The 20,153-nt window shown below is 32.7% G+C and overlaps 2 protein-coding genes and 1 pseudogene across 4 annotated transcripts; 1 reads left to right on the plus strand and 2 right to left on the minus strand.

The window, feature by feature from the left end:
• Window positions 1-1,824: 1,824 nt before the first annotated feature.
• On the minus strand, window positions 1,825-3,320 carry LOC129317853 (BURP domain protein RD22-like). 3 transcript variants are annotated; one of them, XM_054962254.1, is made up of 4 exons: window positions 3,167-3,320; window positions 2,956-3,070; window positions 2,645-2,874; window positions 1,825-2,561 (listed from the first exon to the last, which is right to left on the minus strand). In XM_054962254.1, the coding sequence occupies exons 1-4, from the start codon at window positions 3,209-3,211 to the stop codon at window positions 2,043-2,045; spliced, it is 909 nt and encodes a 302-aa protein (XP_054818229.1). In that variant the 5' UTR covers window positions 3,212-3,320; the 3' UTR covers window positions 1,825-2,042. The 3 variants fall into 3 exon arrangements, with proteins under 3 accessions (XP_054818229.1, XP_054818230.1, XP_054818228.1); XM_054962255.1 differs by having other exon boundaries at window positions 2,956-3,064; window positions 3,167-3,226; XM_054962253.1 differs by lacking the exon at window positions 3,167-3,320 and having other exon boundaries at window positions 2,956-3,157.
• A 1,229-nt stretch (window positions 3,321-4,549) lies between these two features.
• On the plus strand, window positions 4,550-8,985 carry LOC129317852 (receptor-like protein 15). Its single transcript, XM_054962252.1, has 4 exons — window positions 4,550-4,939; window positions 5,290-5,370; window positions 5,840-5,998; window positions 6,758-8,985. Exons 1-4 carry the CDS (start codon window positions 4,582-4,584, stop codon window positions 8,911-8,913), a joined length of 2,754 nt encoding a protein of 917 aa, XP_054818227.1. The 5' UTR covers window positions 4,550-4,581; the 3' UTR covers window positions 8,914-8,985.
• A 5,509-nt stretch (window positions 8,986-14,494) lies between these two features.
• LOC129317854 (BURP domain protein RD22-like) lies at window positions 14,495-15,600 on the minus strand (annotated as a pseudogene).
• Between the last annotated feature and the right edge of the window lie 4,553 nt (window positions 15,601-20,153).

Consider the following 20,153-nt stretch of genomic DNA (forward strand, 5'->3'; position numbering starts at 1 on the left):
GTCTTTTTAATTTCTGTTTTTTTTTTTTGGGTTGGTCAGTCTTCATATTTGTAGTTAAAAGGAGTAAATTTATTTTTCTGCTTTGTCTCATTTTTGTTGGAAAATCCTGTAGAAAAGCTAATTCAAGTCATGCCTGGGATACTGTCCTTAAAAATTATTCCACCACACTAATTAAATTGTGGCAAATTCCCAAGACTAAACAAACTCTTCCTCCAACAAGAAGGGGGTGACATAACAGTAAGAAATCACAAAATAATTCACGTGAAGCACAAGAGAGGGAGGGGAGGAAAATGCCTGTAAGTAACATTACCGATCAAAATAGTATATCCATTGCTAAATATTTGTCAAATAGCCAGACAAAAATTTAAAGTGAGAATTTCAAAGAGAACACGAGAGTCATGCTAGCAAGAGCTTTACGATCATACGTGGCACAAGGATTGGAGTGAGTCTGGTTAAGGGGCAGCCTGAAAACACAATATCGACCAAAATAATCTTGGCTCGCCTTTATTAGCTGTATGCCACACATCAGACAACATCAGACCCACCATCGTCTTTTTTCTTCCCATGTGGGTTGAAAACAAGATTCCACTTCTAGCCACCAACATCAAATGTACATGCAGATTCATATCCATTGGACCAATTAGAAGCAAGTGATTAATGTTTTTATAATAACAAGATCATAAACAGGGGAATCGATTCTCTCAGATCTTATGATTCCATTAAAATCATAATCAGCCATGATGAGCATTCCTTCGTTAACTTCCCCAGTTTCCAGTGTAAAAAAGAAAGAGGAAGTTTATAAAATGGGCTTTAGTTCTTTAATTAAGATTGTTGAAAAATCCTATAGATATAAGTTGTGCTTGAGGACACTATCTTTAAGAATTAGTCTACTGCATTGATTAAATTGCGACAACTTGCTAGGATTAAATGAATCCTTCCTGCAAAAAAACAGGATGACAAAATAGCAAGAAATTACATAATAAGTCGAGATGCATGAGCAGGAGAGGAGTGCCTGAAAGCTGGGGACAATGTATCTAACTATATGATCTACATTGCCTTTTATAGGAAAAAAAAACTCATGAACATTGAGCAATAAAGTGCTACTTAAATAAAATAATATGGTGTTTAAATTATAAGTTACAAAATAAATATATTTAAATAATAATTAATATTATTAATCAAAGTAATACTTCCTTTTGAAATACCATTAAAATATTAAAATATCCAACAATTTTTTCAGTAAATATAAAATAATAAATCCAATGAAAATATAGCCATCAAATTCTTTATTCATCCTCTTTTTTCTAATTGAACGGTACATTAGCGGCGATGAAAAGTCCAACTTGACCTTTCAGCTAACAGATAATTTAGACATGTGTATTTATGAAATGACAATGTTAAGCCTGAATTTAGATATTTGTAATTGTGAAAATGACAATGCTAACCCTACTCTTAAATGCTGCTGCTTCTCTCTATTTAGATTTCATGAAAGCATCCACTATTCAAGTACGGAGAGGAGCTCATCGTAATGTCTCTCGGCTGCCACAACACTTTGATGTCAATACTGTAACTCCTATGGTAACTCAGAATGCTTTCCTTAAAACGCATAGTTTCCTCTTTCCTTTCCCTTCATCTTTCTATATATCTTTTATTTTGTTTTTGGATGGCTTTGTATGATAAACAATGGTTTCTATATCTCTGCATCTCTCTGTCTTTGCTTATCATTGTTTATTTAGTTGCATGCTAAGTTGATTTGCTTGTAAGATCGTAATATACCTCTTGAACCTATGTAGTCACATTAGGTTTGTGCTCGGCCAAGTTCAATTAAGTAATCAGCTAAGTATATATATGTATGTATGTATGTATTACCACAGATGTTTTGGTGAACAAAGAAAAACCGAAGTCATGAGTACAAGTCACTAAAACAACACAAACCAGAACCAAAAAACAACATAGCAAAGGAAGCAAAGCAAAGATAATAAAGACTTGAAAAAAAAAATCACATATATTTCAGCTCCTCGATCCAGGAATGAAATTCATGATTAGTTTTGTTTGGGAACCCAGGCAATGGTGCTTTGATAAAGGAAGTGGCATATGGGAACACCCCCTGGTTTCACTTTTAGCACTTGAAAGGCCAAATGTTGTGGGTTCCACCGTGATGTGTCTCTGTGACATACACTAACAGCTTTCACCCTGCTCCCATCAGCCCCCTTCAACGACACCGTATAGGCGACTGTGTTCTCAATTTTGTGACAGTTAAACAAAGCATACACATACTTTAGCTTGTGGCACACCACCACTTTGGCATCTCCCACCTTCTTCACCCCCTGCATTATTGTGTATTCTTGCTGCTTTGTATCCTTCATCACTTCGGTAGACAAAGCTTCCACGTCTTTCCCAAGCTTCAAAGTGATAAAATCAACCATGGATTCCAATGACGTGGCACAATACTTCTCCTCTCCTTTAATCCCTGACTCCTCACAATGTTTAATTGTATTCTTCATAACCTCAGCTTTTGCTGACTTAGGCTTCACAGCAAATTTGTTCAATATCTCAGCCATCTGTAAGTAAAGAATCATTACACCTTAAAAAAAGGGTAATATTAGTGTTTCTCAAGCACTGGGAAAAGGGAATCAGGCACTACCTGTCTTGAAGAAAAGGGAATGGATCTCACAACTTCACGAGGGAGGAAGGATGCTTGGTTGGAAGTATAAGTGAAAAGCAAGTTCATTTTGTGATTGGTCTTCAAGTCCTTTTCCAAGAAGAAGAGAACTGTGTTGGGGTTATCTTGGAGTTTGAACTCCCTACAGCAGTAAATAACTTGAAAACAAGTAAATGGTGGAGCGGTGGGGGACCAAAAGGCGTTTGGTTTAACTGTGAGAAGAAACAAACTATTCGTCATGGGAATATCAAAATTCGTAGAAAGGTGCCAATGAACAGTACAATACTACTGACCAGATAGGCGGAGGAGATTTGTGATAGATTTAGGAATGGGAGTAGTGGGAAGCTTGGATTTCCAATAAAGTGCTGGAGGTAAGGCTGCATGCGTTGTCACCACTGAAACCTGGAACTTCATGTATAAAATATATAAATATTCATTCGCATTAGTTTCGTTTGTAAAAGTAAGGGGGAAAAAGTGACGAAAGGAAAGCATGTTGGAGCTCACGATCGCTATGAGAAAAACAACGATGGCCGGAAGTGAAAACTTCATTATTGGAGAAACTGTAATGATAACAAATAAGGAGCTGACAGTAAATATATAAAGCTGGCGGATATAATGGTAATAAACTACTGTCGTGAGATAAGGGACCCAGACTTGGTTCGCGATCGGCCATAGTACATTCTAGAGGAATTGGTTGGGCTGATATTTGGAATGTCAAGACTTAATTTTTTTTAATTTTATATTTATTAAAATATGAATTTTAAAAATGATCAAATTTTTAATAAATCTATTTGTCACCAATTTGAATAATATAAATTTAATTTAATATTAATTTTTTTATATTTTTAATAAAATTGACTACCTAGATATATTCTGGATAATTTATATTTAATATTTAATATTTATAATTTTTTAAATTTTTATTTTGAAAAATATAATATTAAAAATAAAGATAATCTCTTACCTAGTACTTTCTAAAAATATTTTTAAAAAAATTAAAAATTAAAAATTTTAAATCTTAACAATTCAAAATAAATCTGGATAGTTAATTTATAAAAATTATTATAAAAAATTAATATTATATTAGACTATCCAAATAAAATCTAAACTGTCCAAGTTGGTAATGAATAGTGATTAAAGAAAATTTGTTATAATTTTGTATAACTTTTATACATTTTTATTTTAATAAATATGAAATAAAATTAGAAAAGATTTAAATTTAAATTTGGACACGGTTATGATCATCATGGTGAACACCGCAAATAATTAAATGTTAAGAGACTTGTGTCATTTTTTATCCATATATGAAAGACCAAAATACCATTTGAACAAAACACTTTGACAATCTCTGATTGGCTAATCAATCATCAAGTCGGTGTGACAGCGACAGCAAGTAATTAAAAAAAATTATTATGTGTGATTTAATAATATCTTAACCCTTTATAGTTAAAAGATTTGTGGCTTACATTTAACACGTAGAAATTTTGTAAGTAAAACAAAAATGTTGAAACACCAATTATCAAATTATGAAGGACTCAGCCAATGAGAGTTAAGAATATAATAAAAGGGTTAGTCCCTCACAACGTAACGAATTAAAGTTTAAATCTTTATTAGAAGAAATGCTCACATTAATGTACAATATTGTGTCTTAAATATAATTATTTCTAATAGCAAAATACCTATGAACAATTGAAAAAAAAAATTATAAATGACTTAGATTTGCGAAACTTAATATATAAATGCTAGAGGCGACCATTTCAACTTCAATTATTGCTAAATTGTTGGACCATTTCGTATGGGGACCATCTTGTTTGACTCATTAGGGGGCTACCTTTATTCTCACGGCCTATAAAGATTTGAGAGTACACAGTTGAAGAAACTGCGAGAGATTGAAGAAAAGTAAGAAAGTATACTTAAGAATGGGATTTTCAGTGAGAGAACAAGTGTGGTGGGTGGTGGCTGTTATCATAATATTAGGGTTTAATGATGGAAGTAAGGCGTGTTTGGTAGAAGAGAGAGAAGCTCTTCTCAAACTGAAAGAAGCCTTCAATCATCCAAACAGCTCGTCTCTCCCTTCTTGGAAAAACCTTACCAGTTCTGATTGTTGTAGCTGGGAGGGAATCAGCTGTGACAACTCCACTCAGAGAGTGACAAGCCTTCTTCTGGACTATGTAAGAGCTCAAGAGTTTGAAGACATCAACTGGTCATTGAATGCTTCTTATTTTCTCCCTTTTCACCACCTTCAAGTATTGGACTTGTCTGGAAATTACTTGTCAGGTCTCTCTCTTCTCTCCTCTGGGGCAATTTTATGGCTTATGATTATGATTTTATGACTCACGTACATATTTATAACACAGACGCAAAAAGTGTCACGCAAACACTGCTATTTTTAAGCGTCTAAATAGTTCATGAGACATAGCTTATCCCAAATCTCACCAGTTTTGATATATAATGAAATAAAAGGGGCAAAAGGTAACTTCAAAGTAATGCTTTTAGGGTTCAACCTGTGACTTCATGCTACACCTATTGGATGACGATGATATTAATTATATGAATTTTTTTTATGAAATTTTTTACCTACTATAACATTACGATTAACTGATGATATTTTTGTGTTGTTGGATCAGGGTTATTTGGCGAACTTAAACTGGACAACTTGCAAACTTTGTATCTGGAAGATAATAAGCTCACGGAAATGCCGTTCTTTGGTGCTTAATTTTAATTTTCGAACTTATTTTAGATGCCGTTTTTTTGTTACTTCCTCAATATTGGTTCTTGTTTTTTGAAAAATCAATTGAAGTTTGGTTTTAGAAATCGTTGAGAATATGGAAAGTTGAAAAAGATGACGTTTTCACTTAACATATATGATGGAAACATGACTGGAGGAAAAAAAAATAAAGATTAGTAAATCATTTAGCAATTAACTTGATTAAAAAATTTTGACATCTATATACAAAATAAGTAATAGCAGCACCAGCGGTACGGAAAGAATAGACGTTTTTTTTTCGTTTGTTTGGCCAAAAGGAAAGAATAGACTTTAAACAAGGGAATGTAATGGAAAAGGAATATATGGCATGGAAGAAAGAAAAGAAAAATACATAAAACTTACACATGCATTTGTTTACTTCTTTATTATTGTATGATTCTTTTTGAATATTTCCATTTCATATTTGACAGATAATGTTTCTCATTCCCGCAATTTGAAGACTTCGAAATTGTCTTTGAATTCCTCAGAGGCTGGTCTTTCAGAATCTCATACATCTCTTACATTTCTAACCTCTTTGCGGATCTTGTCACTTTATAACAATAGCCTTTCAGGCTCATTGCCACAGCAAGGTATTATATTTATAGCATTTTCAGTAAAATTCATTTATTATGCGAGTATACCACCGCTAAGATTAGATTAAACTGAGAGAGAATTTATCCAGCCATGTTTTTCAAATCAACTTTTAAATTTAAAATTGGTTGAAAAATACAAGTCTATTGACCGGTCAATGATGGCCAATGATCGGTTAACTCCAGTCAGCACCAGTCTAATAATGGGGGAGTTCAAGGGCATTGGTGTCATTTTATATGATAAATTAATTACAATCAAGTCCCTTAAGATCTTAGTGTATTTTTAAAAATTCGTAAATTTATTTGTAAATAAATTTCTCATAATTATTTATAATTTTCCCAAATTTGAGATCAATACATGCATCAAAATAAAAATTTCGCCTTACATCTTTACAAGCATCTTACCATACTCCATCTTTACCATCTAAATTAGCCCTGAGTAACTCTATGCAGTCTTCATTTATTTATACCTTGGAGTTACATTTTCTGGGATTTAAATGTATCTGATTAATTAGTTCATACATCACTCACTTTCAGGCTTGCAGTCGAGGTTTTTGTAACTTAAATATTAATCTGAATGCATTTATTAAGTTGAATTTGCACCTAAATTAGTTAATCCATACAATCTTAAAAAGGCCGATTACTTAATATCAAAGTTAAGCTATCGCTTAAGTGTTGTTTTTTATTTGTTTGAAAACCATTAATTAAAGACTCGTATATAGAGTAAATGAATTAAAAATATATATATATATGTTGCAGGAGGCTTATGCAATCTGAAGAATCTGAAAATGTTGTCTCTTGGCCGCAATAAGTTTAAGGGACTCCTTCCTTCGTGCCTCAGTAATTTGACTTCTCTTCGTACAATTGATCTTCAATACAATGGTTTTGAAGGAAGCTTCCCTTCCTCACTCTTTCATTCTCTAAAGTCACTCAGATTCATCTCTTTGGAGGAAAACTCTTTCACTGGCACAGCATCGTTTTCTCTGTTTGCCAACCACTCAAACCTTCAACTCTTCTCGATCTCATGTTCTAATAACCCCAATCTCAAGCTTGAAACTGAAAATCCCCAATTTCTCCCATCTTTCCAATTAAAGATTTTCAGGATTGTCAAATGCACTATGAATGAAGCAAGCAATCACAGAACTATACCCTCTTTTCTTCATCATCAATATGACTTGAGAGTTCTAGAACTTTCCCGTTTAAATATTTCAGGAAGCTTCCCACACTGGCTTTTTACAAACAACACCAAATTAAATTCTCTGAGTTTCAATTACAACTTCTTGACTGGTCCTTTTGAGCTCAACCACACCTCAAGATTACTTGATATGCAACATTTTGAAGTTTCTGCTAACCCTATTAATGATGAAATTCCTCCTCATGTTGGCACAGTTTTCCCCAACTTGCTTTCTTTGAACATGTCTTCGAGTTCATTACAGGGTGGATTTCCAGCTTCACTTGGTGACATGAGGCAATTGAACTCGCTAGACTTGTCCAATAACAATTTGTCCGGATATTTTCCCCAAGAATTTGGTAAGGGTATCAATGACTTGAGGTTTCTAAAGTTGTCAAACAACAATTTAACCGGTCCATGTTTACCAATAGGTTCAAATTTCACGCATTTGTTGTCCGTTGATCTAAGCAACAACAGATTTAAAGGAAAAGTACCAAATGGAATTATTAATAGTTCCGAATTAAGAATGTTGGATTTAAGTGCCAACCAATTATATGGTGAAATGCCTAGCTGGATTGGAAACTTTAAGCATTTGGGTTTGCTCATTTTGTCCCAAAATTCTTTAGCAGGTCCAATACCAGAAAGTTTTTGCAATTTAGTTGAGCTGAAATACCTAGACCTTTCACAAAATAGATTCAATGGCACTTTGCCAAGCTGTCTAAATATGCCATCACTGAGGTACTTACATCTACGGGGCAATTATTTTTTGGGACCCGTACCTTTTGTTTTAGCCAAATCTCCCTCGCTGTTAACTTTGGATTTGACAATGAATAGATTTTCTAGTCAAATTCCGAGGTGGTTAAAGTCAATGTCAAACTTAAGGGTCCTCCTCCTAAAGGGAAACGAGCTTGAAGGTTCCATTCCTTTAGATGTGTGTAACCTTAAGAACATAAGCATATTGGATCTATCACAAAACAAGCTTTCTGGAGGTATACCATATTGTTTGGATAACATCACATTTAGAAGGACGGATGCAATGAGTGGGACCACCATAGGAAAATATTTTGTTCCTTGGACTACAAAAGGCCCAATATTCGTCTTTAATTATACAAGTGGTGAGCTTGACCAAAGAGAAAGCATAAGGAATTTTACATGGTATGAGGAACAAGAAGTGAACTTCATGTCAAAAAGCAGGTATGAATCTTATGAGGGAAATGTGTTGGAGTTAATGTCAGGCCTAGATCTCTCAGATAATCAATTGACAGGTGAAATCCCGTTACAAATTGGATACTTGAACACTGTCCATGCCTTAAATTTGTCAAACAACTATTTGACCGGGTCTATTCCTGAAACGTTTTCTGACCTTAATCAAATAGAAAGTTTAGACCTTTCATACAACAAATTAATGGGACATATTCCTCCCCAACTAACACAGTTGTACTCATTGTCTGCCTTTTCTGTGGCTCACAATAATCTATCCGGTAGGGTGCCTGACTGGAAAAACCAATTTTCAACTTTTGATCCAACTTGTTATGAAGGTAACCCTTTTCTTTGTGGCCCACCTCTGCAGCATAATTGTTCATCCATTGATAAACTAGTAGGGAGACACATCCATCCATTTCATTCCGAAGAAGATGACTTCCGAGAAGTTTTCTTATGGAGTTTTGGAGGAGCATTTGTGGTCTTTTTTCTTGGTGTCATTATCTTTTTATATTTCAACTCTTACTTCTACATTTACAAGTGAATGGAAAAAGAATGAGAAAGTTGTTTGCATGGATCATAGAAGTAATGAAAAAAAAGAGCCTTTAGTTCATGAGATTATGATCGTGCAATTGGTATTGACTATAAAAATGCAATAAGGAAATATATCCTTCAAGACTTCCATGACACAAATGGAAATTATACTAAAATATTAAGCCTATTTTTAGTCCTAGCTACTTTATGCTGTAATACAATTTCACAGATATGTAATGTAGCTATTGATTTTATGATGAAAGGTCCTGTAAAGAAAGAACTTAATTGTATCAAGAAACTTTTGTGGCCACTAATTCTTTGAGTTTAATTGAACCGTCAAGATATGTTAGCAGCGACGAATAATTTAGGGTATGGACTGACTTTAATCTATTTACAACAATACCCAAAAAAAGGTTAAAAAAACACAAAAATGGATATTTTTTTACTATACATATATATCTAAAGGCCAACATGACTGAAAAAGCATAGATGCATACATACATACATACATAGAGAGAGTGAGAGAGATTTTATACTTCATATATAGGGTTAAAGTGCATTTTTATCTTTGTACTTTTTTTTGAGGAGCGTTGGGCATCTCCTATACAAACAAGGAGGCAATTTTTTTTTTCTAATGTCACGCTCCAAAAATAGAGGATGACTAGTAAGGGATGTGAATTGTATCACACATCCCTTAAGCCTTAAATTGAGAATTTTTTTCAATTTTCAAAACATAATTAGGTTTATATATGAAATTACGACATTCTTATTAGTATTTGCTATAATGAAAGTTTCAATGTTTTTATAAAAATTTTAATAAATCCTCCCTTATAGATTGCATCTCTCAAAATCTCCATAACAGAAAATATTACTATATGTAATCAATAGTTTAGAACTACATTCCCTAATAATAGATAGTCAACATTAAAAAAATAAAATCAAGATTCTGTCTATAGTTAACGTGGAGCACCTAAAATATAATCTCAAAATAAAATACATCATTTAATTTTTACATCAAAAGAAAAGGAACTTCCAAAGATAAATATTGCCCAGCTTAGTTGTAAATCCCTTAATGATCGACAAGAGATCTAGTGTCAACTAGTGAATCTGAGATTAAAATATTTTCTAGTGAATAGCATCCCCAATAAGATAAACTTAACAAATCTATAAATCATAAACATAACCATAAATTGAGAGTGAACTGAAATTGCTTTATTCTATCATGCTTGAAGAAAACAAATTACTCATATGTAAATCAAAGTAATGCATTTACTAACTAAAAGCAATGAAATTTTAGAAACCCAAGTTAATAAAAATTTAAAATTTAAGAACTTAACAGGACAAATAACAAATGTGGATACATGGTCAAAATAACCAAACACGGCTATGTCATAAAAAAAAGTGGACACACAGTCTATGAGAATAAGTAACCAAACGCAGCCTGAGCTACGAAACAAACATGCACACACAATCTACAAGGGTTAACCAAACACAGCTCAAGGCCACGAAAACCAAATACGGGTACGAAGCCCACGAATGACAAACATGAGGAAAAAAATTCATGAAACAAACTAACTAATTATTAACCACGGCGCGCCATGGGCTAATGGAATTGTCATTAGTAGCAGTGTTTTGGATAGAGTCCTCTTAAAAATCACGTTTCAAAGATGTGATTGAAATACTTATTTTTGAAATCAAATTTTCATTCTCAATATCAAACTCACATGAATTGTTTCAAATATATAAAACTTGCCAAATTGATAGATCATAGTAAATGTACAAACTTGCATTAATTGCGTAACCAAAAAATTTCAAAATTTAATAAACAAAGGTGCTTTCATCAATATTAGAGATATGTTTCTTAAGGAAAAAGAAATGCACATATCATAATATAATTATCCTTCATCATTGTTCCAAAATTTCTAAAACTAACATAATTCATACAAATAAAATATTTTAATAAAATATTATTAATAAATAATTAAATGGAATGCTATTGACTTACTCATTGAAGTCTCAAATTCTCAAAATATTCTTTTTTCAATTTCTATCAGGATTTTCTTCTTCCACATACCCTATAAAGACATGAGTAAATAAAATTTAATAAATTTTCTTTAATTTATAAAGCCTTCTACTCTTAATACAATTTCAATCAACCATTATCATTTAAATTGCAGAACCAAAATTCATGTTTTAAAGTTAGTTTAAGTTTTATCATTCATATCACTAATCTTCTCCAATTTGCTTCTATCAAAACAATCCACTTATTTAAGGAAAAATTTTCTCTTAAGCTTTGCACCAAACACCTTAGGTGCCTTATTTCTACCCATTCAATTCAAAACATCCAACAATTTACTAATAACCTTACAATTCCTAAGAATTTTAATGGTTACATATAAATTAATAATTAAATTCTTTTGCAATCTGAAGTTAATTCATAGATCCATAATTTCTGTGCTTGCATACTTATCACAAAGACCAATTAAATTTCAAAAATTCAAAATCAAGCCAACTCTCTTACTAGGAATTTTATCAAACACTATATGAGCATAAACTATCAAGCTAATATTAGCATTTTCCTCCTATATTTTAGCTTCCCTAAAATCTTACAATATCACTAATTCAATCATTTTCAATTACAAGCTCAATTCCATACTATCAACTCCTTCCTTATATAACCACAAATTTCAATTTAAAAATCAAGCTTCCTCTTCGTATACATCCATGTATTTTTTTAGATAGCAGTAACAACACACACTAAAAATTTTATAATTTCAACCATTAGAATACCTATACACGAAGTTAGCAAAATGAAGGGTGCAAAACTTCAAACATGAATCAGCAACAATAAAGAAGAGTTAGAGAAGAAAGCTGATTGAAAATGAAGAAGAAGAACTCACACACCAACAGCGGCATCTACAATGATGCAAAAATAGAGGGGTTGCAAGATTAAAATTTTTTGACCATCCTCAACCTCCAGCAACAACGACAGTAGACTAGAAGCTCAGTATTCACATTAAACATGAGCTGGAGTGGGGGAGAATAGAGGGATCTTGGCAAATGCACAACGACGATGAACAAACTCTAGCACCTATTAATGGTGGAAGATAAAGCTATGGTGGTCATTCACACCGGCCCTAAGGATAGCTAAAATGGAAGAGAAGACAGTGAAGGTATAGAAAAGGAAGAAGAAAACAAAAACCACAACTTAACAAATTAGTAGTGGACAGAGCTGTGGCAGACGCTATGAATGGAGAGGAAGAGGTAAAGGTGTAGAGGAAGAATGATTGATTGATCAGATCTGAGCTTCTATCTCTCTCTCTCTCTCTCAAGTTTTCTGGAGAAAAAATGAACGAAGAGGAGGAAGATTTTTTTTAATTATCAGATGATGAGGAGGGCAATTTTGTATTTTCAAAAAGTAAAAAAATAATAAAACTCTCCTTGGTGTTAGCCAAATTCAAACTTGGAACCCATTAGAAAAGTATTTGTATAGCTACCACTAGATCAACTTCTCCTCTTGTTACATTTGTCTAAAAATTAATATATCTACAATTAAAACACCAACTTATATTTTTAATTTTTAATTTTTTTAATTCTTGGGTTATTACACCTAAACTATTTTTAAAAGAGCAAAAATTCCCCTATTAATGATCCATTAATGGAGGCAGATTTTTGGTCTTATGGAAAATGGTTTAGGGGAAAAAATGCCTCCACTTGCTAGTACAGGTGCCTAATGTTCTTCCAAAGAAAGTACAAGAGGAAATGGACTTTAACTCTTTGAACTATGCAAGTGACAATGAAATCTCATAAAATGTCATGATTATTCTCAAGCCTCTAGGAACCTTTTAGACATTAATGATTTTTTATGAAATAATTAAAATATCCCTTGTTTAAAATTAAAAAAATAAATATTACATATTACTTTAGTTTAAGCAATAACTACTTTTTCTGGCAATGACTAGAATGGAACAACTAGTTACAACTTTTCTTGTGTAAATTTTTGATTCATTGAAGTCCAAGTGTTGTATACATAAAAGTGAAACATGGATTCGTTGCCACAAGATGAGAGAAAAGAGGCAAGGTAGTTAAATTCACCTTCCACCACTTAAGGAGTGAAATTTGACATGGATGAAAGATCATAAAATGCATTTGAAAGCAAGAGAAATTGATGATTGGAAAGAAAATTGAGTTGCAGCGAACTTCCTTTATCTCTTTGGATCATGAAGAAGAAGCTTTAATGATACAAAATTTTAAAGAAGCAATGATTTAACTTGTTATCAGGTCAAAAGTCAAAATGAAATTTTCCTACCCTCAAAATAGAGCCTCAACTAGAGACTTATCATCATGCAATGACCAAACAGCTTCTACAGAATTCTACTTGGGAATATTTTATGGTTCACATTAATGAAAAAATGATCAATTTTTGCTTAGGTGTCAGCTAAACCATCAACGTTTGAGAGATCTGATAGATTGATCACTGTTGCACCTACTAAAATGACATTATGGGTATTTTTACCCTTTTACTCACTTTAAGCTACTGGATGCCCCTAACTGATAATTTTGTTAGTATTTTTGCCCTTATTTTAGTCCACACCAATGAAAAAATTGGTCAACATTTATTTAAGTGTCAGCTAAATGGTCAACGTTTGAGAAATTTAATGGATTGGTAACTCTTGCACCAATCTAGGTAACATTATGAATATTATTGTCTTTTTTCATATTTTAAGTTATTGGATACTCCTGGCCGATGATTTTGTAGGTATTTTTGTCCCTTTCCCCTATTCTAAATATATACAATTATTTAATTATTTACCCACTATACATATGTATGTATGTATGTATTTATGTATATGTCATTTTTATTAATTATTATTATTATTTTTATTAGGAATTAAATCCTATATTTATCTATTTTCTAAATTTCTAGTCCTTAATAAATATCCAATAATTTTATGCGCATAAAAATTTCCTTCCTATGCCTCAAAATTACCTATAATTAATTTATTATCTAGTGATTGGAAATTTAAGATGTTATACTAAATGAGGGTAGAACGTCACTCATTTATATTAGTGATTAAACTTGTATTTTGATTAAAATTATAATATTTTTAATTTTCATTATTTTTAAAAATCTTATTTGTAACTTTTGGAGTCTTAAATGTAATTTTCCCATTCACTAATTGTCAAAATGACAATCTATTAACGAAGCAGTAACATTCCATCAATGTTAATACTTAAGGCTGACATTATGCCACCCTTTTTAGAGTGATCAATTGAACTTAACCCTTAACTTTATGGGTTTGAATATTTAGTTGTTTATGGTAGATCTTTGGCAAATTTTTCTATTAATTTCTCCACTACTGTAAGATATGTTGAGCCATCATTTTTATGTGTGGCTAAGTTGTATAATTTATAAATGCATTCTCTTATGTGAGATTCACTTTTTGTTTTGCACAAAACGTCTCTTTTACTTCTATTATAATTTAAATGCATTCTAGAGAATCAAATTTGTGCCTACAGAGAAGATTGAAATTGCATGCCCAAGGCAAAAGTGCATGTTGTTTTTGCTCTTTTATTGTGATGGCCAGTACTAAAAGAAAATAACTGATAGAAAGCTTATTTAAATAACACACAAACAAGATATATCATCTACAAACGCGCGCGCACTCTCTCTCTCTCTCATTTACTCACCAGTCACAACAAGTCAAGAAGAAGAGTGAGTGAGTAGTGAAATTCACCTAATATGTGAATTCACCTAATTTATGTTTCAACCCACACAATGGTGTCTTGAAAAATGAAGTGGCATATAGGAACACTCCCTGGTTTCACTTTTAACATTTGGAAGGCCAAATGTTTTGGATTCCACTGTGACGTGTCTCTATGACATACTTACAGCTTTCATTCTGCTTCCATCAGCCCCCTTCAACGACACCATATAGGTGACTGTGTTCTCTATTTTGTGACAGTAAAACACAGAATACACATAATTAAGCTTGTGGCACACTGCTGCTTTCGTCTCTGCTCCCACCTTCTTCACTCCATGCGTTATTGTGTACTCTTGCTTTTTCGTTTCCTTCACCACTTCTGTAGACAAAGCTTCCACGTGTCTTCCACGCTTGGAAGCGATAAAATCAACCATGGATTCCAATGAAGTGGCACAATACTTATCCTCTCCTTTAATCCCTGACTCCTCACAAAGTTTAATTGTATTATGCATAACCTCAGCTTTTACTGTCCCGGGCTTCACAGCGAATTTGTTCAATATCTCAGCCATCTATTAGTAAAGAATTACAGATACATAAATTATCTATTTTTCCTCTCTTAGTTTCTGAATATCAATGTTCACAGACATGGTAGAATGATTCTAACACTACGTACTTTGCTTGAAGTAAAGGGAATGAATTTCATGACTTCTCGAGGCAGGAAAGATGCTTGATTGGAGGTTTGCGTGAAGAACAAGTTCATTCTGTGACCAGCCTTCAAGTCCTTCTCTAAGAAGAAGAGAGCTATGTTGTCGTTATCGTGTAGTTTGTTCCCATTGTTCTTATAACAATAGTTGACGCACCATATATCTTCTAGTCTGTATTCAGTCCTGCCGTGGACGGTAGTGCCATAACCTGACTTTATTGCCAGCATTAACTATCAGCACTTAAATCAAAATGGATTTGGATTCAATAAGTTGCACAAATTCACTCATTCAATGAGTATTTTACATGGCATGATAACAACAGTTTGATTCAACAACAACAACAACAACAACAAGCCTTTATCCCACTAGGTGGGGTCGGCTACATGGATTGCAAGACGCCATTGTGCTCTATTATTTATCAAGCTTTTAGAAATATTATTAATTAAGAGATCGCGTTCAACAACTTCCAAGAGTGTTCTTTTAGGCCTTCCTCTACCTCTCTTAATCGGACTCAAAGTTATATGTTCCACTCTTCTTACTGGTGCCTCCCTTGGTCTTCTTTGTACATGCCCAAACCATCTCAACCGATTTTCTACCATTTTTTCCTCAATAGGTGCCACCCTCACTTTTTCGCGTACGTGCTCATTTCGAATTTTATCTTTACGTGTATGTCCGCACATCTATCGTAACATTCTCATCTCTGCTACTCTAACTTTATGCTCTTGCTGTCCCGTTAAAGCCCAGCATTCACTACTATATAATATTGTCGGTCTGATAGCAGTGCGATAAAACTTTCCTTTAAGTTTATTAGGCACCTTACGGTCACAAATAACTCCTTTAGCTTTTCTCTAATTAAACCACCCAGCTTGAATTCTATGTAAAATATCTCCACTGATTTCGTCATCATTTTGAATAATGGCTCCCAAATATCTAAACTTTTCCACTTGAGGTATAATTTGATCTCCCAATTTCACTTCCAAATTATTGTCGAATAGTCCTTTACCAAATTTACAATATAAATATTCCGTCTTACTTCTACTCAGACGAAAACCTTTCGACTCCAATGTCCTCCTCCATAACTCAAGTTTGCAATTAACCTCTTCTCTTGTCTCTGCTATAAAAACTATATCATCCACGAAGAGCATACATTTCGGGATTTCCTCTTGAATATGTTCAGTCAAAACATTTAAAATCAAGTTGAACAAATAAGGACTCAGAGATGATCCCTAATGTAGTCCAATCTTTATAGGAAAATCCTTTGTTTGACCACTAGGCGTTCTTATATTAGTTTTTACCCCCTCATACATATCTTGTATGGCTTTAATATAAGCAATCCGTACTCCCTTTAATATAAGCTCTAACAGTTTGATTCAATATATAAAAAAAAAAGCAACAGAGGTAATATTAGAGATAAATAAATCAATGAAGTCCTTAAGCTGTAGTTACCTGAGTGCCAATTTGCCAGTTTAATTGGTGGTCAGGTCAGGTTTTTCATTCATGGCTGAAAAGAAGCATACTGTGTTTGTCATATGAGTTTCAAAATTTGCATGAACAAGGTGCCTACAAACGTTAAAAATACTAAACAGTTGGATGGAGAAGATCTCTGATGGATTTAGGCATGGGAGTAGTGGGAAGCATGGACTTCCAATAAAGTTCAGAAGGTAATAAGGTTTCATGCGCAGCATCCAGCACAACCTGCAATTTCATATATAAAATGTAAATTAAATACTCATTCACTAGGAAAAATATAAAAAAAGAAAAAGTGAAAACAAGAAAGGAAGTCGAAGCTCACCATGTAAAAAGCAATGATGGGAAGGAGTGAAAACTTCATTGCTGGAGGAGCTCCTTTCTGAAGCTAAACTAATGTGTCGATGATGATAGAGACAAAAACAAGAGGAATTATACAGAGGGAGAAGGCCAGGCATCTTTTTCTTGTAGAGATATGGGATCCGGCTTTGGGCCCCAAATATCTTTTGGATATTTCATGTGAGTGGATTTGGGGCAGATTCAGCAAATACTACCGGAAAAAAAAAAAAGAGAGAGAGAGAGAGAATGACCGACAAAAACGATACAAGTAGGCATATGATTTAGGACCACAAGATAGAGTAATTACTGTAAAGCAAGCTATTCAAAAAATTGGTTATTGAATTGATTAAAAGACTGATTTAAGAGGTAATGATGTAACCAGGGTCAAGCCGGTTATTAATTTATTTAATATATTGTAACTATCATACTTTTTATTTGAAATAAAAAATTAAAAATAATAACAATAATAAAAATATATTCTAAATTTGTTGAAACTAAAATTAAATAAAGAAAAATACAATCATCAATTCTTATAATTTTATTGAATTTTTTTTTTAATCTTTATAGTTTTTTCAATTTTTTTCAATCTCTATAGTTTCAGCAAGTTTGGGTGACATTTGTTCCTTTGGTCATTGAAAAAACGGGGGACAAAAAGCTATAAGATTTAAATGCAAAATCCAAGAAAACTATGTAAGCCAATGAATGTGTTTTTCCATTAAATAAAAAAATGTGAAAGAATGAGAGAAGATTTAATAAGGATATTTTACTTGTTAAAAGCTTTATTTTACAAGTTAATTATCTTATATTACTCGTTTCGCTACAACATATTGAAATAAGGATATTTTAATCATTTTCTTTTATAACTTATTTCAATTCAAGCCCAGCATACTGTAGTGAAATTTTATGTTGTGTTAGATTTGATTTGAGAATATGTCACATCCAATCAATTTCCTTAGGTATATTCTCCCTATTTAATTTTATTAAAATAAAAAAAAAAATATGAAAACAATAAATAAAAGCACACTACATGTTAAATACTTAAAACAAAACTTGAGAAAAGTTTTTGTTTGTGCAGATTATAACATTGCTTATGACAAAACCAATCCAAGAGAGCAAAGAATAAGATAAGACTTAGTTTTATAGGTTTAATTTTATGTTCTATTCTAATTGTTAAAAACTAGTTAAATAAGAGAACTTGCATTTGCATATCGTGGTAAAACATTTTTAAAGATAAATCTTACACACGCTCATTGTTTTGAAAATAAAAAAAAATTGTGCATTTCATGATTTTAATCTAATCCTCATGAGTTCTAGTGAGAACACGTGTCATGCAGAGCGAATTTCTTAGATTGCTCTTTGATATTGCATCTCATACTCACAAGTATTGGAGGTATCCTCATAAGTTTTTGAGTTACAAAATGCCTTTGATTCTATGATGCTCAAACACGCAAGTTTTAGTTTGAGACATGTGAGTACTAGTGGTATATAAAGGAGCTTAGTTTTGATTACTTAGAACATGAGAGTTTCAATAGTGATAGGTGAGTTTCAGTGTGCCAATGTTAATCAAGGTTATGGACCTCTCATCCTCGCAAGGACAAGATATCATCATCATGAGTATGTGTTCAGCTATTACAACTTGAGTCTTTGTTCCTACTCATCATCATGACTTCTAGAGGAATTCTCACAAGTTCCAACTTATCACTCAAGTCTACCTAAGTTTGAGCCTTGAACATTTAAGCTAAGAAGTAACATTTGCATCCTATTGTCAATATGTAATATAGGGAACTCAATTAGTATTAATTTTCTTATAGTGTACTTTTGTGTAATATTTTGGATATTTTTTGTAGTTTTTGATGTCCTTCATGACAATTTTTGAGTCAATTAATAATCAAAATTAAGTTTTTTTGAACGTCAGGATTTCGAATGCACCATTTACAAATGTTAAATGAGGAATTACACCATATGTAAGTTTAAAGCTTATAATTGTATTCTTAAGGGTAATGTTTTGAAAACCGGACTAACCAATAAACTAGAAAAGCTAGTGGTTTATGGTTCATATGGTCTAACCTGTTAGACCAAACAGTTAAGATGGTGATACAATAATTAAATAAAAATATTATAATAATATTTAGTATATATACATGTATATACATTTAATTAATAATAAAAAGTCAGGTCATTGGATATTAGACTCTACGTCTTTAACCTTTATCATTTTCCATAAATGTCAGAAGGAGACATGCAAGAATAAAAAAAAAAGTGAGAAGGTCATGATTTTCAAAAGTTTTAAACTTTCCCCGATCTTTACCCTTCATCTTGTCCGGAAAGAGTCCTCATTTTAGCGAAGTATGTTTCTTCCTCTCTTGTAATGTCCGACTTTTCCATTTCCGATGACAAGCTTTCGTCATTTCTTCAATATTTATCAGTAAGTTGTTTCTTCTTTAATACATAAAAAATCTTCCTCCTCTCCCTTCTTATCTCTGCCCTTTTCTCTTTCTCATCAAAGCTCCCTCTTCTCTTCTCTCACTAGAAAAAAATCTCACCATCAGGTCCGGGTTATAGTCCAATAGCAGTTTTGCGGTCTATTCTGAGCTCAATATGGTCCAATTCGATTCGATCACAACAATGGTTTTTTTTTTTTTTAAGAGAACTGAGCCGTTGCTGTGGCTGGTCGGCAGTTGGACCCTCCGATCCGGTTTAATTTTCAAAACACTGGTTAAGGCGCAAAAACCTTTAACCCGATTTAAGATATTCACTAAAAAATATTAAAACGAACGAGTGGATGAGGTTATGCTGATTCTTGATTTCTAAATAATAGTAGCATTAATTATTGAGAGTAATGGTGAGAAATTCAATGCTTTGTTGACAAGTATCTTAGATGTGATGTTCATTTGCTTCTGAAAAAAAAAAAAAAAGTCTTTGCTGCCCAACACATCCTATTCTAGATATCGACATATAGGTATGACACCTTTGGCCAAATTGGGACCTATTTTGAAAGTTCTCCGTAAGATAATTCTCGACTGCTCCTTGTTCAT

The sequence above is a fragment of the Prosopis cineraria genome, unplaced genomic scaffold (assembly GCF_029017545.1).
Source record: "Prosopis cineraria cultivar Desert tree isolate PC_DT_omini unplaced genomic scaffold, ASM2901754v1 PC8, whole genome shotgun sequence".
Lineage (NCBI taxonomy): Eukaryota > Viridiplantae > Streptophyta > Magnoliopsida > Fabales > Fabaceae > Prosopis > Prosopis cineraria.

What these genes read in the sequence shown, in the direction of transcription:
- LOC129317853 (XM_054962253.1), bottom strand. Translation starts at nt 3,154, where the DNA reads ATGCTTTCCTTTCGTCACTTTTTCCCCCTTACTTTTACAAACGAAACT. An exon ending in AAATCTCCTCCGCCTATCTG is followed by an intron (nt 2,875 to 2,955) that starts GTCAGTAGTATT and finishes TTCTTCTCACAG; the next exon opens with TTAAACCAAACGCCTTTTGG. An exon ending in TTCCCTTTTCTTCAAGACAG is followed by an intron (nt 2,562 to 2,644) that starts GTAGTGCCTGAT and finishes CTTTACTTACAG; the next exon opens with ATGGCTGAGATATTGAACAA.
- LOC129317852 (XM_054962252.1), top strand. Translation starts at nt 4,582, where the DNA reads ATGGGATTTTCAGTGAGAGAACAAGTGTGGTGGGTGGTGGCTGTTATC. An exon ending in GTCTGGAAATTACTTGTCAG is followed by an intron (nt 4,940 to 5,289) that starts GTCTCTCTCTTC and finishes TTGTTGGATCAG; the next exon opens with GGTTATTTGGCGAACTTAAA. An exon ending in AGGCTCATTGCCACAGCAAG is followed by an intron (nt 5,999 to 6,757) that starts GTATTATATTTA and finishes TATATGTTGCAG; the next exon opens with GAGGCTTATGCAATCTGAAG.